The 16,099-nt window shown below is 36.5% G+C and overlaps 1 protein-coding gene across 4 annotated transcripts in view; it reads left to right on the top strand.

Annotated features, from left to right (window-relative positions):
- The first annotated feature begins 1,345 nt into the window (after nt 1-1,345).
- edc4 (enhancer of mRNA decapping 4) overlaps nt 1,346-16,099 on the top strand; it is a 56,726-nt gene continuing 41,972 nt past the window's right edge. For 2 of the 4 annotated variants that reach the window (XM_059334379.1, XM_059334376.1), the window contains exons 1-14: nt 1,346-1,554; nt 4,594-4,611; nt 4,745-4,907; nt 5,085-5,196; nt 5,775-5,874; nt 7,428-7,614; nt 8,606-8,753; nt 8,842-8,946; nt 9,804-9,916; nt 11,048-11,131; nt 11,852-11,947; nt 12,133-12,232; nt 13,919-14,099; nt 14,313-14,379. In XM_059334379.1, the coding sequence (XP_059190362.1) occupies nt 1,467-1,554; nt 4,594-4,611; nt 4,745-4,907; nt 5,085-5,196; nt 5,775-5,874; nt 7,428-7,614; nt 8,606-8,753; nt 8,842-8,946; nt 9,804-9,916; nt 11,048-11,131; nt 11,852-11,947; nt 12,133-12,232; nt 13,919-14,099; nt 14,313-14,379 (1,562 nt within the window). In that variant the 5' untranslated portion in view covers nt 1,346-1,466. The remainder of the gene's footprint in view (nt 1,555-4,593; nt 4,612-4,744; nt 4,908-5,084; nt 5,197-5,774; nt 5,875-7,427; nt 7,615-8,605; nt 8,754-8,841; nt 8,947-9,803; nt 9,917-11,047; nt 11,132-11,851; nt 11,948-12,132; nt 12,233-13,918; nt 14,100-14,312; nt 14,380-16,099) is intronic. The other 2 variants (XM_059334381.1, XM_059334380.1) reach the window with 2 other exon arrangements.

The following is a 16,099-nucleotide window of genomic DNA, read 5'->3' as shown; positions in this document are numbered from 1 at the left end:
CAGTCACCTGACATGCTCACGAGTTACAACCTGTTTATAGAGTCCAGGATGTGCCCTTTTAAAAACAGATTAACAGAAAAGAATCCATCACATTTTATAAAAAAATATGCGATTAGAAACTGTCAGCTATTACTCGAGCTTTTTATCAACAAAAAAAGGTGTAATTTGATTTCCATTTAAGTTGTAATGGATTTTAATTGTGCCAAGAATAGGAACTATTATAATTTACACTACTAGGCCTTTTAGGAAGTGTAACTGTCATGTCAAATATGTTCGTGTACACACAAGAATCACAAAATTTGGTGGATGCAGGTAAACCTGATATATATATATATTTACTTCATCTGTTGCAGGACATTTCACTGAAGAATGCTTCTCCATCAAATATATCCAGTGCATTCACGGTGATGGTGAATTCATGAGGAAAATTTCTGGATATAACAACAAAACATTATGCCACCAGGGGCCCCCTGTGGAGGCTTCCTGCATTCAAAATGAAGCAAATGGGGATTAAATTTATTGTTGAGTGTAAATCATTTTGCTTCTATTTGGAAATTAATATGACAATATGAATGATTAAATACATTTTATGATAACATTTTTGTTGGATTCATGTATATATATTTACGTGTTCTGTAATTGTGAATGCCACATCACATTTATCATTGGCAATTTAACCTGCAAAGAGTAATTTGCTGGCACCAGGTGGTTTATCTGACATGCTGGTAAAATTATGAAGAGGCAAGGGATGTAAACAAGAAAGTAGGAAACAATTTAAAGTATGAAATGAATGAAAAGGAGTCAAAAACCGACAAAATAGTCCCAAACTCCAAAGGGTTAAATTTTTGTTGTTATTATTATTTGTCCAAACTAATGTACATTCAGTTGTACCAGGCATGAGATGAGCAAGAAAACAAGAGTGGTCGAATATTTTTTTCCATGACTTTATATGGATATTTTTTATTTATATGGGAATTTTTATTTATTTATATGTTTATATAAATATTTATATTATTATAAATATTTAAAATATTATTTATTATATTATAATAAATATATAATAATATAATAATATATAATAATATAATAATATATTATATTATTTATTATAAATATTTATATTATTATAAACATATTATATTTATATGTTTATATGTTTATATTTATTTATTTTTTTTTTATTTATATGGGAATTTTTTTATTTATTTATATGGGAATTTTTTTCCATGACTTTATATGGATGAACTGGTACTGACTGTGGAGGGCGACAAAATATGTCTGCATCTTATTAGAAGCTGAAGCCGGAACCAATGACCTGGTGTAGAAACTAGCCGGAACCTACGGCGCGGACGTAACGGAAGTTTAGACGGTTGCTCTGGGTGAACGAAGGGAGCACTGACAGCATCGCATCAAACAACAATTATTCTCTCCCCCTAAATTAACCCAGTTTCCCCTTTCCCTCACACATGGCGTCCAATTCTAATATAGATATTGAGGGTGCGACTCAGCATCTCCGGGACATTCTGAAGCTCGACCGTCCCGGGAACAGCACCGGTAAGTCGGACCGGGAATGAAAAGCGGCTGCGCTGCTTAGGCCGCAGAAGCTAATGGGATGCTAGCTAGCTAGCTAGCTAGCCAAATTGGTACTTAGCTAGCGCGAGTTGGTGAAGCGCGCTGCTTTACTGGAGTAAAGTTAGCTCAACAGCAGTTTCACTACCTCACAACGAAAGCCACCCTGTAGCACGGAAGCACAACTTAGTTGTCAATTAATTCACACATGTATTTTCTCACTAATTTGAGCGGAGCGACAGATTAGTTGAGGTTTGTGGCTAACTGCGTCGGAATGGTCCAGTGTTTTATCGTCCCAAGTGTTAGCTACGTAACTAGCTAGCTTATGTTAAGTTGTTATGTTAAGTACAACAAACGTTGTTTTAAACGGAATTATCTTTGTAGCAGCTGCTCAGTTGAGTCCTCGAAGCAGTACATTGATGTAGCTTTGTTCCGCATCGTTTGGTCAGAATTATTTTGATGCTATCAAGAATTAGCTTGAGCCTCCATAACTGCGTAGAAGGTCAGTGTTCATGGCTAATTTGGATACACATTTCAGGTGTGTATGTAGTTACCGCAGCCTTGTGATTTTCTGTCATGTAGAAACTCACACCTGTCAAAATGGCCAAGTAATGAAACGGAGACACTACTTACTGGCTTTAGGGAGGATGGAGGAAAAAAGAAAACACAGTCTCCTAAACAAAGAGTAGACTACAGAATATAAATATATACATATATATATATATATATATATATATATATGTATATATATATATACTCCATACTACATACTAGTACTTCTCTATCTGTTTTGGGAAGTACACCATATTTAGATGGGTATAGACTGTGGAGGAGCAAAGATAGATGAGAGATAATTATTATTTCGTCACTATGATTAAAAGTACAGGCACTTTTTTTTCAAGCAATATATATAGCATGATATATTTATTTAACCCTATAAAGCCAAGTGTATCATATTAGATACAGTAATTTTTGAGACCTCTATATCATCAAAAACCTGATGTATACATGTGTTGAAGATAAACAAACTGAGCAACAAATTGCACAAAAAAAACGGATGTAGCAAAAATAATATGCAGGTTCCACGAGTGGATCAGTCATTGCTGCATTAAAAAACTTCATATCTGCAGATGTATGATGTTGTGTTAAATGGAAAAAATATGTATTTTGCATGTTTGAGGAAAAAGGAAAAGTTAAAAATGTTGTTGTTTGATGTTTTTGTTAGTTCAAGAAAAACAAACTGTGAGCAACAAATTGCACAAAAAGACCTGATGTATCAAATATGATACAAATTAGAATTCATATATGCAATTTATTTATTTTTTAAAATTCGTCAGCAAGTTTATAAGCACTCGGTTTTAAAAAAAATTGAATTTTCTGGCAATTATTTCATGGTTCAGGCTTTATAGGGTTAACTAGGTAAAAGTCTCATTGAGATTAAAAAAAATCTATTTTCCAAGAGAAACCTGGCCAACAAAGCAGCATGAAAAGAGACAAGTTACAACATTTAAATACAGTTAACATGAACAATTAAATTCAATTAAATACAAATACAGCCATCACAACAACACTGAAGGAGCCTCAGTAGAGACTTATAAGGAGCAGTCACACTGACCAAGAGAAATTATTTCTTTATCCGTTAGAATCGATTTAAATTCTCACATTGTGATCAGTTCAGACAGCTTTAAGTCCTTTTGCAAATTGTTCCATGATAAAGGGGCGTAACTAAAAGCTTTCTTACCTAATTCAGTTCTCACTCTTGGCACCAGCATCTGTGCAATATTTTGTGAGTGTAGACCATGTTGAGTTTGGTTCCGACACATGTATGCACACAGGTAAGAGGGAAGCAGCCCAATAATACATTTATAGATAAAAACTAACCAATGAGAGCCTGCGAACATACAAAGATGGCATTTCAGCCGTGGAATACAGAGTACAATGATGTGTACGATTTCCCAAGCCAGTATTGAAACGCAGAGCACGCACTATATATACAATTGAATCAATACTACAGCCGTAGCATAACCAAAACATATTGGATTGATATTCAGGGTATATAATAAAATGTGTTCCCTGCTGTTGAACTAACTATTCTGTGCGACATATTAGCATGCATTTAATGCGATGTAGTTTTGTATTAGACTTGGCTCTTCTCCTATGAAACCGTGCCAAATTATTTGTACAGACAGCAGACAACACAAATGGCTCTTTCTTGCTGCCAATAGATCTTATTTTTTATTTATTTATTTATTAACCTTTATTTAACCAGGTTTTGTCCCATTGAGATCCAAGATCTCTTTTTCAAGGGAGACCTCGCCAAGAACGGCAGCACATAGAACGTTTCAACACATAGTCACAAACATTGGTCAACAATACAAATACATACAAAAACAATTGAATTGAAAAAAATGGTTAAAAGAGTTTGCACTCAAATAAAACATCTACACTCCTGAAATATTTACAGCAGGTGTTTTGATTTTGTTACAGGCAAACAATAAATAGCAATAGAATGCTGTTAATGTTAGTTAGTTAGTTAGTTAGTTAGTTAATAGTTGCACCTGTGGGTTTTCTACTCTGACGTGTCAAAATGTGAAAAAAATATTGTGCTACTGAAAGAAAGGGATTGATTTGTTTCCACAAGGGAGAAGGTTGTGATTAGCACCGTTCAAACAACATTCTTCTTACTATCAAAGGATATTAACCGGCATGTAGAAGAAGCCTTTTGAGTAATTTGTTACTGACTGTCCAAAAAATGAAATACATCAAACTTTAGCTAAACAATTTAGTAACACTAATAACATTATCGTATTTAAAAAAAGAGGGTATATGAGGACATGCTTTTCCTTCTGTAAGTTACTTGTGTATTACAGAATCACTTCCCTTTTTAAATTTAGTCAGAGGACTAGGGCAAATATTTCCACTTTACTGTGGAATACTGATATTCTCTGACTGGGACTTGGAATAATGTAATTTTGAAGTACAACATGTTTAAAGTTTATTTCTTTTATACTTTTTTGCTGCCAGCGCTGTCAAAAAAACACCGTAAGAAACCTCCAGAATATACAGTACCTCTTGGCATGCTTTGAATTCCTCTGCTGTGTTTCACATTTGCATTTACATTTTTTTTTTTTAACAGTTGCCCAGTAAAAGATCTACATTTAATGTCTTTCCTCAGATGCCCCATCAAGTGATGGTCCAAGAATGCCAACTTTTAATGGAGAGCTGAATGGCTTATTGGGAGCAGCAGGCCTGCTGGGAGGCACTGATCGGTCATCCATGTCAGATTCTACCAGACCCATCTCCACAGACCTCAGTAGTGCTCAGGAGTGTCAGATAATGTGAGTTGGTTCTTAGACTCAGTTCCTTTCAAAACTTGCATTTAGGCTGACTCTATAAGAATCACACGTAGTTGTGTCTCTTCTATTTGATTAGATGATTAAAAAATGCATTTTTGTTTAGAACTTAATCTATTTTTAAGAAACTAAATCCACATTGAACTTAAATGTACATTCCAGCTGCCTTTCTGGTGATGACGGCTCCACCAGTATCCCCATCACCTCTAACAACGTGGAGATTGTAGCGAGTCAGGATTCCAGCATCAACAGCAAAGCTCGTGGCAGCAACAAGGTAATAGACCAAATCATCAGCAACAAACTAGCACTGTCCAATAAGTGTTTAATTCAGCAAGACAGAAATGGAAATCTACAACACTGACAAAAATAGACTATCAAATTACAGTGCTTTTCAAAAAATCACATCCCTGAATCCCTAAAAAGATTATAAATGATCACAGAAGTACAGTACAGGCCAAAAGTTTGGACACACCTTCTCATTCAATGTTTTTCATTTATTTTCATGACTATTTACATTGTAGATTCATCAAAACTATTAATGAACACATGTGGAATTATGTACTTAACAAAAAAGTGTGAAATAACTGAAAACATGTCTTATATTCTAGTAAGCAAAGGGTTTTTTCAGTTATTTCACACTTTTTTTGTTAAGTACATAATTCCATATGTGTTCATTCATAGTTTTGATGCCTTCAGTGAGAATCTACAATGTAAATAGTCATGAAAATAAAGAAAAACGCATTGAATGAGAAGGTGTGTCCAAACTTTTGGCCTGTACTGTACATTTGTCATAATGACCTTTGTTCAATGAGCTTTAATTCATTTTAAATGATGATTTTCTTCTTTATTCAGGTTAAGATTCAACCTGTTGCCAAGTATGATTGGGAACACAAGTATTACTATGGCAGACTAATAGCTGTGTCCAACTCCTTCCTGGCCTACGCCATCAGAGGTAAGAGTCTATTTTTTCTACTATAAGATGACACAAACATCAAATAGCACTTGAGATTGTCAACACATACCATGTACTTTGACTTTGTACTTGACACTAATTATCAGTGGTATTAGATTTTGTTTTGTTTGTCTCTGCTGCTCACACAAGTAAAGGATGCAGTTACAACCAACTGTGACCTTGTGGGTCACAGATATACTTGCTTTTAACTACCCACTTGTGTGTGTGTGCATGATGGCTGCCCTGCATATCATGCATTCATTCGGATTGATGGTTGGGCACGTCGTCAAAAATGAAAGCTGTGTGTGTAGGTTGCAATACAGTGCAGAGTAATACTCAGAATTCTTATGCCGTGCTTAATTTAAAGACCTTACATATACTCTACAATGGTGCTGCATCACATTCTCTGCAGGGATCTCATAATTAACATTATAGTACAATATACAGTACAGGCCAAAAGTTTGGACACACCTTCTCATTCAATGTTTTTCCTTTATTTTCATGACTATTTACATTGTAGATTCATCAAAACTATGAATGAACACATATGGAATTATGTACTAAACAAAAAAGTGTGAAATAACTGAAAACATGTCTTATATTCTAGTAAGCAAAGGGTGGTTACTTTGAGGAATCTAAAATACAAGACATGTTTTCAGTTATTTCACACTTTTTTTGTTAAGTACATAATTCCATATGTGTTCATTCATAGTTTTGATGCCTTCAGTGAGAATCTACAATGTAAATAGTCATGAAAATAAAGAAAAACGCATTGAATGAGATGGGTGTGTCCAAACTTTTGGCCTGTACTGTAGTTAACTCTGTATGCCGATTTAGGGGGAAAAAGCAACACAGTTGTAGCTGCAAAAGAGAGAGAAGAATAAGATTAAATTGTTTAAGTTTAATATTACAGGTGAAAACTCGCAAAATGGTTTTGAACCTAAATTGTGTTAATTTAGTTGTAATCCTGCCAGCGAAAGGCGCACATGGGAGAAGAAGAAATGAAAATTAAATATCAGTACACGTTCAAACAGGCAGGACTTAGAGTCAGTTACTGCGGCAACTCAGCCAAAGCTTAAGTTACCTCTCCTTTCTGGAACGGGAAACACAGATTTTCCCTCATTTCAGGATTAACATACTCAGTTTTCCGAAAACTTGCTTTCTGGAACAGACCACCCCCATGTTTGTTATTTAAATCCTGCAAATCCAGTAGGTCTGTATGGGTTGCCATCTCTGGTGTGCCTCCTAGTGGAATTGTCCAGAAACATAAATTGTTCAAGTATATGAGCAATTCTGGTCACAACGCAGCCACTTGTCTCCACAAATACGGGTTTAACTTGCAAGTCTATCCCCAGTCTAACTCTAGATAAAATCCACCTCACTATCTTCTTGGTAGACCGCATTTCTAATGATAACTGGTGTGTTTGTTTTCATGTAAGTGGGCCACAGGTCTAGTTAAGATTTCCTCACATTGGTATCCCATTCCACTTCTTATATTTTGACATAACATCATGGTTTTATCTTTTTCTTGACAAAAACATCTCTCCCCTCAGGAGCAAACAACCACGCAATGATTCGCGTCCTGAGCGTGAGTTTTGCTGAACGCTCGCTACTGAAGGGCTTCACCGGAGCCGTCACAGATCTGGCGTTTGCCCACCTCGACTCCTCCCTGCTGGGTTGTGTTGATGAAGCGGGTAACCTGATGGTCTGGCAGCTCACCTGCACTGGAAGCAAGATACTGTATCCTGACATGTTGGAGGGATTATAAAGGAGTGTGTGGGAGGATGCAGGCTATGTGTGGCTCTACAGGGATAGTAGCAGTTACTGCGTTTATGCTGCTATTTTATCTTTGTCTGTGTGTACTTCTCCAGTTCAAATAATCACTCACAGCAGCCCACACTGCCTTTACACAAAGCCCTGTAATATTACAACCAAGTTTGTCATGGGTATCAAAGAAATAAACAATCAGTCCCTGTTCACACGAGGACGGTCTGAACAGAAGACGCAAAAGTGGCGTCGCGTCTTCACTTTTTATTCCTCGTTTAGACGAGCATTTTCGGGAGGAAATCTGCTGCATACGGTGACGCAAAAGTGTGTGAAATTGGATTGTATGCAGCCAGGCGGCATCACTTAAAGCCATAAGAGCATCTTTGGGCATGCAGAAGTTTTCACGCCACACATTTTCATCAGCTACTCCTTCCACAAAGTTCTCCACCATCACTAGATCTCCCAGGTCTCGTTCACAGCCGTCTGGCTCGCCTCCGACCAATTGCTGCATCCAAAATGTGATGGAGGTAATTCCAGATCCTTCTCTGTTCACTAATGCTATCTGTACATATCCTGGACATTTGGTGGAAAGACTCCTGTAAGTTTATTAGAGCTGCCAGAGCAGCTTGAAGGTCCCACGCATGGAAATAATCCCACGTTTGTTTATTTCCTGTACTGGAGCATGTATGTGACGTAAACACATACGTGACGTGAGCAGATCAGATCAGAGTTTTGTGTCTTGTCAGTGTAGACGACACGCTACGGAGGAGAGGATTCAACTTTTCCACTTTGGAAGGTGGTTTCAGATTTTTGCGTCTTTAAGACCCCAAAACGCCGTCACCGTCTAAACGAAAGGCACTTCTGATAAAATATTTTGTCGTTTTCACCCGCTAGCGTCCTCGTGTGAACGGCGCCTTAGAGAACAGTTTTTTCCCCTGTATTCCTTAACTCATGCTTCCTGCAGTGATCAGGTGGTGGTTCATGTCCGACGCCCAGAAGACTCTCCACTGAACTCGCACCGTCGCCTCATCTGGTGCCCGTTCATCCAGGATGACAATGAAGAGAATCAGGATGACACCAGCCAGACCTTAGCTCTTCTACATGAAGACATGGTATCAGTGTTTTTAGTATCAGAGTTGTTTTAGGAAAGGGAAAAGTGAGAACTTCTGCGCCGCTAACTCTATCCCTCGCTCCATCCAGGCGGAGGTGTGGGACCTGGAAGTCTTGAGAGCCAACAACAGCAGCTGGCCCGTCAATGCTACAGACCTAAAAGAGGGCGTCATCACAGTCAAGGGACACACCCAGGTAGGAGTCAGGATAAAACAACATTCTGCAAAAATTCCTACATTGCTGATAAGTGCTTAACCAGTAAAATATTTGTTAACATACTTAAATAATGATTTTCTGCTACTGTTTTTAAAAAAAATAATATACACTACCGGTCAAAAGTTTTAGAACACCCCAATTTTTCCAGTTTTTTATTGAAATTCAAGCAGTTCAAGTCAAATGAACAGCTTGAAAGGGTACAAAGGTAAGTGGTGAACTGCCAGAGGTAAATAAAAAAAGGTAAAATATAACGTACATTTCAGAATTATACAAGTAGGCCTTTTTCAGGGAACAAGAAATGGGTTAACAACGTAACTCTATGGAGTCTTGTCCATTTTTGAATTCTTTTCATGTCTTTGTAAGTCATTTTGTGTCTTTTTTTAGTCATTTTGTGTCTTTTTGGTCATTTTGTGTCTTTTTTTTAGTCATTTTGTGTCTTTTTTGGTCATTTTGTGCCTTTTTTTAGTCATTTTGTGTCTTTTGGTGTCTTTTTTTTAGTCCTTTAGTCCAACATAAAATTTGATTTTGAGTCTTTTTTTTTACTTTCAAGTTTAAATGTTGCAAAGGTGCATTAATTTCAGAGTACACTGAGACATTAAACTGCATCATTTTCAATTAAATTCTGGAAAAGTTGGTGTGTTCTAAAACTTTTGACCAGTAGTGTATGTGAAACTATTTTCATTCCTAAACATGTTAATGGTGAAAAATAATAATTTTCATTTAAAAAATAACACACAATAACAAGACATACAATGTGGCATGCTGTATGATTTGGGGTTTGTTCCATTAATTCCTTGCAACACTATTTTGTATGTTGTTTCATGTTTCCCCTGCAGCGAGTCAGTGAAGGGGCCCTTTCTCCAGATGGGACGGTGTTAGCCACAGCCAGCCATGATGGCTACATTAAGTTCTGGCAGATATACATAGAAGGGGTACAGGACAAGCCAAGGTAAACAAGGAGGGTTTTTTTAAAAGAACACCATCTCATTTACTTGAACCTAGGGCTGGGCGATATGGATTAAAAGTCATATCCTGATATATTTAGGCTGAATATTGATATTCAATATGTATTTTTATTGCAAATTGAGAGCAAATGTTCAGTCAAAACCAAATATGACATGTCAGAAGTACTTTTTTATTGAAACAGTTTATTTAAGTGAACTGGTTAACAACAGGAGTACCTTTAAAAAAAAAAAAAAAACCATAGCTCACTAAAGTGCGCATTTAAATAAGAAAATATCTTAGCCTATGAAATAGGCCAATCTTTTTCTGAAATAAATATATTTACATGAGAAAAGAATAATGAACATTACAAAAGAACTAAATATGACAAACCCTAGTAAGGGCAGCATTTATATATGATATTGATTAGGGGTGTGGCATATCGTATCGTTCATGATAATATCGGTATATTTTTTTATGGTTAAAAAAAATGCATATCATGATATTGTCAACGTTCCTACTTCTTGCTGTAGTGGCGAAAGGTTGAGTGTCTGTCACCAGTCAGTCAAGCTTTCAAAATAAAAGCACACTGTTTTAAGAGAATCCACCACAGAATTTACAAGAAGATTGTCAAAATAAGATAGCTTAAATAAAACATACAAGAACCTTTATTCTCATTTACAAAATTTAATTAAAATATGCCCCCGGAACCCCTAAATGGTTATTTTTTATTATAAATGTAAAATTATATTAGTATTAAGAGTCAAGAGTAATTTTTTTGTATTTGGCAACTGTTGAGATTTGCACTTTTTTATTTATTTATACAGACAAAAAAAAAATCATATTTTCTATATCTTTTTAAGTATTTCCTAATATCGTCTAGAATATTATCGCAAAAATAGCCTGCAATATCATGAAATTCTTTTAGAGGCATATCGCCCACCCCTAATATCGATATATTTTTTTATATCGCCCAGCCCTACTTGAATCAACTAAAAATATTGCTAAATTTTGTGAATGAAGTAAACCTAAGATGCACGCATGTAGTCTGATATTTACTGACTTACCTTTATCTGTGTTTTTCCCTTTCACCTCCTCTGTGATTGTGGTTTTCTTCTCTTTACACTCTGTTGCCCAGATGTCTTCATGAGTTGCGGCCTCACGGGGGACGTCCTCTCTCCTGCCTTCTTTTCTGTGACAACCACAAAAGACAGGACCCCGAGTAAGTATGCGCCAGTTCACACACACACACACACACAGCTTTCTGTGAACATTTGTGGCACTCACACACAGTATACACTACTGGTCAAAAGTTTTAGAACACCCCAATTTTTCCAGTTTTTTATTGAAATTCAAGCAGTTCAAGTCAAATGAACAGCTTGAAAGGGTACAAAGGTAAGTGGTGAACTACCAGAGGTAAATAAAAAAAGGTAAGCTTAACCAAAACTGAAAAATAATGTACATTTCAGAATTATACTATATTAAGTAGGCCTTTTTTCAGGGAACAAGAAATGGGTTAACAACGTAACTCTATGGAGTCTTGTCCATTTTTGAATTCTTTTCATGTCTTTGTAAGTCATTTTGTGTCTTTTTTTAGTCATTTTGTGTCTTTTGGTGTCTTTTTTTAGTCATTTTGTGTCTTTTTTTAGTCATTTTGTATCTTTTTTTTAGTCCTTTAGTCCAACATAAAATGTGATTTTGAATCTTTTTTTACTTTCAAAACACTATCATGCTCAATAAAGAATTTTAAATGTTGCAAATGTGCATTAATTTCAGAGTAGACTGAGACATTAAACTGCATCATTTCCAATTAAATTCTGGAAAAGTTGGTGTGTTCTAAAACTTTTGACCAGTAGTGTATATTCATCTGAGGCTGTTGTTTTACATTCTCTTTCTCCTCTCACGTGTCACTCTGTTCCCATCCATTTTTTGCTCTGTGCAGGGTTCCTTTCTGGCGGTTTCTGATAACTGGAGCCGATCAGAACCAGGAGTTGAAAGTGTGGTGCACTGTTTCCTGGACCTGTTTACAGACCATCAGGTTGTTGTTTTACTCCATCTTTAAAAGTTTAAATCATTTCCGTGCAATGTGTCCTGTGTAATAAGACACAAGCTCATGTAATGTCTCTAATCAAACAGGTGCTCTAGTCCGCTCAAGTCAAGAGATCAGTGGATGTTAAGGAGCAGCAGATTTAAATATTCTCATGGTGCTGTTGTGTTGTTTAGGTTTTCTCCAGATATGTTCAACTCATCAGTTCTGCCGAGCCTGAAGGCCAGTCTGGACCTGTCGTCAGAGTATCTCATCCTCACAGACGTGCAGAGGAAGGTCAGCACCATGTGTCACCTTTGTGCTTCAACTCATATTCTCAAATAATTGGTTTAACAAATACTTTTGTACAACTGCTAATGTTATGGTAACACTTTACAATAACCATCTAAGTGATGTTTATAGATGGTTTATAAACCAATTATTATTAACCATTTACAAAATTCTATACATATTTAATCTTTAAATGTTTTCAAGCAATTTCTTAAAGGTATAAGAATAATTTTGAAATCATTTACATACTTAATATGGTGTTTAAAAAGTTATGAGTGTAAATCTATTAATAAACTAATAATTATGTTTTTTTATGGTAAAGTAATCTATTTGGCATTTATAAATTATAGTTCAACATTATTACATTTTCTATTTACCTTTCTAAATGGCCTATATACGGTTTATAAATGATTATTAAACATTAATAAACCATCTGTTTACCATTTATAAATGATGGTTATTGTAAAGTGTTACCAATGTTATTTCTCAATGGAGATTTTAGTTTTAGTTTTTTTTAAAGTTTTATTTCAGTTTTGTATCACTTATTGGCACATACAGTACAGGCCAAAAGTTTGGACACACCTTCTCATTCAATGCGTTTCCTTTATTTTCATGACTATTTACATTGTAGATTCATCAAAACTATTAATGAACACATGTGAAATTATGTACTTAACAAAAAAGTGTGAAATAACTGAAAACATGTCTTATATTCTAGTAAGCAAAGGGTGGTTACTTTGAGGAATCTAAAATACAAGACATGTTTTCAGTTATTTCACACTTTTTTTAAGTACATAATTCCATATGTGTTCATTCATAGTTTTGATGCCTTCAGTGAGAATCTACAATGTAAATAGTCATGAAAATAAAGAAAAACACATTGAATGAGAAGGTGTGTCCAAACTTTTGGCCTGTACTGTACACATGACTCACTGAAGGACCATTCCAAGTGTGAAAACCTGATAATAATTCCTGTTTTCACAGTTTCTGGCTATGATAAATGGTGTAATTTTAGCACTTTTCTTTCTCTTTTTTTTAAAAAGAAAAAATCCTTTTCAAATCTGTTAGCAGGTTGTTGTGTGCTTCCTGTAACTGTTTTTTTTTTAACCCATAAGAACCCAGACCTATTTATTTTTAAAGGAAATTATGGGGGGATATACCACAGACCAAGTGGACCACATAGAAGACATTTATGTTTTAAAAAAAAATTCTACCCCTAAATGTCAAAGATCTGTGATATGACATATATGTTACATTGGGCGTTTATGGAAGTTATGTTTATGATATTTCTTATTTTAAAATAAATAAACTCGACACCTTTTCTGCTTACAGAAACACAAATTTACTAGTCAAATGTACTTATATTAGAATTATTAAATTGGTTTAAATTTAGCCTAGTAACAAAAAATAAGCTTTTTGAAATTAGCTCTTTTTTTTTACATTTCTGTTTCCAGTCACACTGATATTTTGGAGATGTCACTTCTTGTCACAGTCAAATAGTCTTGCTAAGGGACTTAATGAGTTAATGTGAAGCATAAAGCTGAATATGGGAGATTCTACAACATTTAAAGTGTTTGTTACACGCGTGTCACCGTGGGTTCTTATGGGTTAAATAGCGTTGGAAATTATGTTTGCTGTTGCTTTGCTCTCCACGGGACCGATTCTTTATTTGCTGATTTCCGTCTTTGCCAGGTCCTGTATGTGATGGAGCTGCGGCAGGACCTGGAGAAAGGCAAGGCCAGTTTCACAGCGGTGTCAGAGTTCCTGCTGACCCACCCCGTGCTCAGCTTCGGGGTCCGGGATGTCGCCCACAGCCGATTGCGACACACTGAGGTCCTCCCTGCAGAGGAGGAGACTGAGAGTATGACAACAGGTGTGCATGCACGCAAACACCAACACACACTTGCATCAATTGCAAATTGTTCTATTCACTCCTGCAATCTTTTGATTCTTTCTGCAAAAGGCAATTTATTTTGCTTTCACCTTTCATTGGTGACTTTTTGAAAACACTGCTGAATAAAAAGCGAGCATTAGCAGCATTGATCCTTATTAACACAGCATTACTTGTGTGTTTGTTTTCTTCCAGAGGGATCTCAAGGACCGACAGAGTCCAAGTCTGGGATCCAAATTAAACTCTACTGTGTTCACACTAAGTGAGTTTCGTCCCACTTTCTGACTTCAGCATTAAGATCATGTTGGCTTGAGTTAAGCTTTATTTTTCCCCAGTTAGGTTACATACGGGTAATACAGTGTTTCCCACAGACCAGATAGCAATTTGTGGTGCTCCACTGACACCGGTAAAGTCCTAAATTCTTTAAATATATCACTTTATTGACATTTCAAACATTTTTTAGGCGAGAAAGTAGCCGTTTAGATCCCCAGTGCGTCGTTAATTTGTCTAAATACTAGGGGTGTGCATTGGCCCTCACGATTCGATTCGATTACGATTCACCAGGTAACGATTCGATTCAATTCGATTCTACGATGCATTGCGATGCATCACAATTATACTGCACACAACAAGGGACATTTTTCGTCAGTCATGAGGCAATACAAGCAGTCAGATAGGCCTAATAACAATAGATTTTATTGGCTATATTTAGAAAAGATGGCAAAAATAAATCTCCTGCCTGAGTTCATCTAAGAGTAAGGAAAGAGAAATGCCTCCTCCTGCCATAAAAAAGGAACCTGCTGAGGTGAAGTTTACATCAGCTAAATGTCGAGCCCTTGTCCCTGAGCTAGGTAAGACGTTAGCGCTATCCCACCTAGCTAGCTATCGCTAGTTTTCATTACGCAAAAATGTAACGTTAATGAGTCGACTTTAAATAGGCTAATACAATGGTAATTACCTATCAATACTTTCTATAAAAACGTAAATGCTAAGTTCTGTCAAATACTACCACATACTTCAGTCACAACATATCAAAACAGCTTGTCCCGCTAGCTTACCTGTGCTGCATCAACACATGGCTCATTAGAATATTCTAATGAGCCATGTGTTGATGCGCACAAGTCTGGAAGGACGGGGAGTGGGTCGGGTTAGCGTTGTGTTTACTGGAACTTTGACAGGGGCGCAAAGGCCACCTTGGCCGTAAATTGAACATTTTTTCACAGGGCATCAAGGCCAGAGTGTGAAATTCCCACCCTGTCCCCCACAACTTTCCACTGGAGGACAGGAAATAAACATAATCGATTATGGCACTTTGCCGCATCGATGCTGAATCGTGCATGCCCCGCATTGCGATGCATCGCCGAATCGATTATTGTTGACACCACTAAATACCAGCTGTTTACACTTTTGTTACGCTACTCAAGCTAGCCATCGTGAGCAACGCACTTCTGGTTACATTTACAAAAATAAAACGCCCGTTGCCCTTTACAATGATAGAATTTGTGCTTTTACTTTAAAAACAGGAAGCGAACCTACCCTCGATGTAGCTAGCTTGAAGCAGCCGTTTGGACTGCTCTCGTCCCGTTAACGGCATTTGCGGCAACCATTCAATATGCCTTAACGTTACCGGAGAGTCTTGACAGCTCTGAGATCGGCCCGGTTCATTGTGAAACTTTTATTTATTGATGTGAATGCGGTGTCTTCTGTGCGTAGGCTAATGTTACGGACGTTACAGTTTTTTTAATGTCCTAGAGAGGCGAAAAAAATAACAGAATCATTTTGTGGCGGTCGGTCTCCGTTATGTGGGGGTGCGCCACAGAATGGTCTATGTGTGGGAAACACTGTAATAGGAAATACCATTAGCTTTTCATTTATAACTGTCAAGTTAAGGGAATCAATGTTTAAAATGGCTTGAATGTATGTAATAGTGGAGGTATGGGGTTGCATGTATATTTGTAAATATTTGAGTCTGGCACAGGAAG

The sequence above is a fragment of the Centropristis striata genome, chromosome 6 (genome assembly GCF_030273125.1).
Source record: "Centropristis striata isolate RG_2023a ecotype Rhode Island chromosome 6, C.striata_1.0, whole genome shotgun sequence".
Lineage (NCBI taxonomy): Eukaryota > Metazoa > Chordata > Actinopteri > Perciformes > Serranidae > Centropristis > Centropristis striata.
The sequence above is the reverse complement of the archived record's forward strand: the minus strand, read 5'-3'. Positions and strand labels throughout refer to the sequence as shown.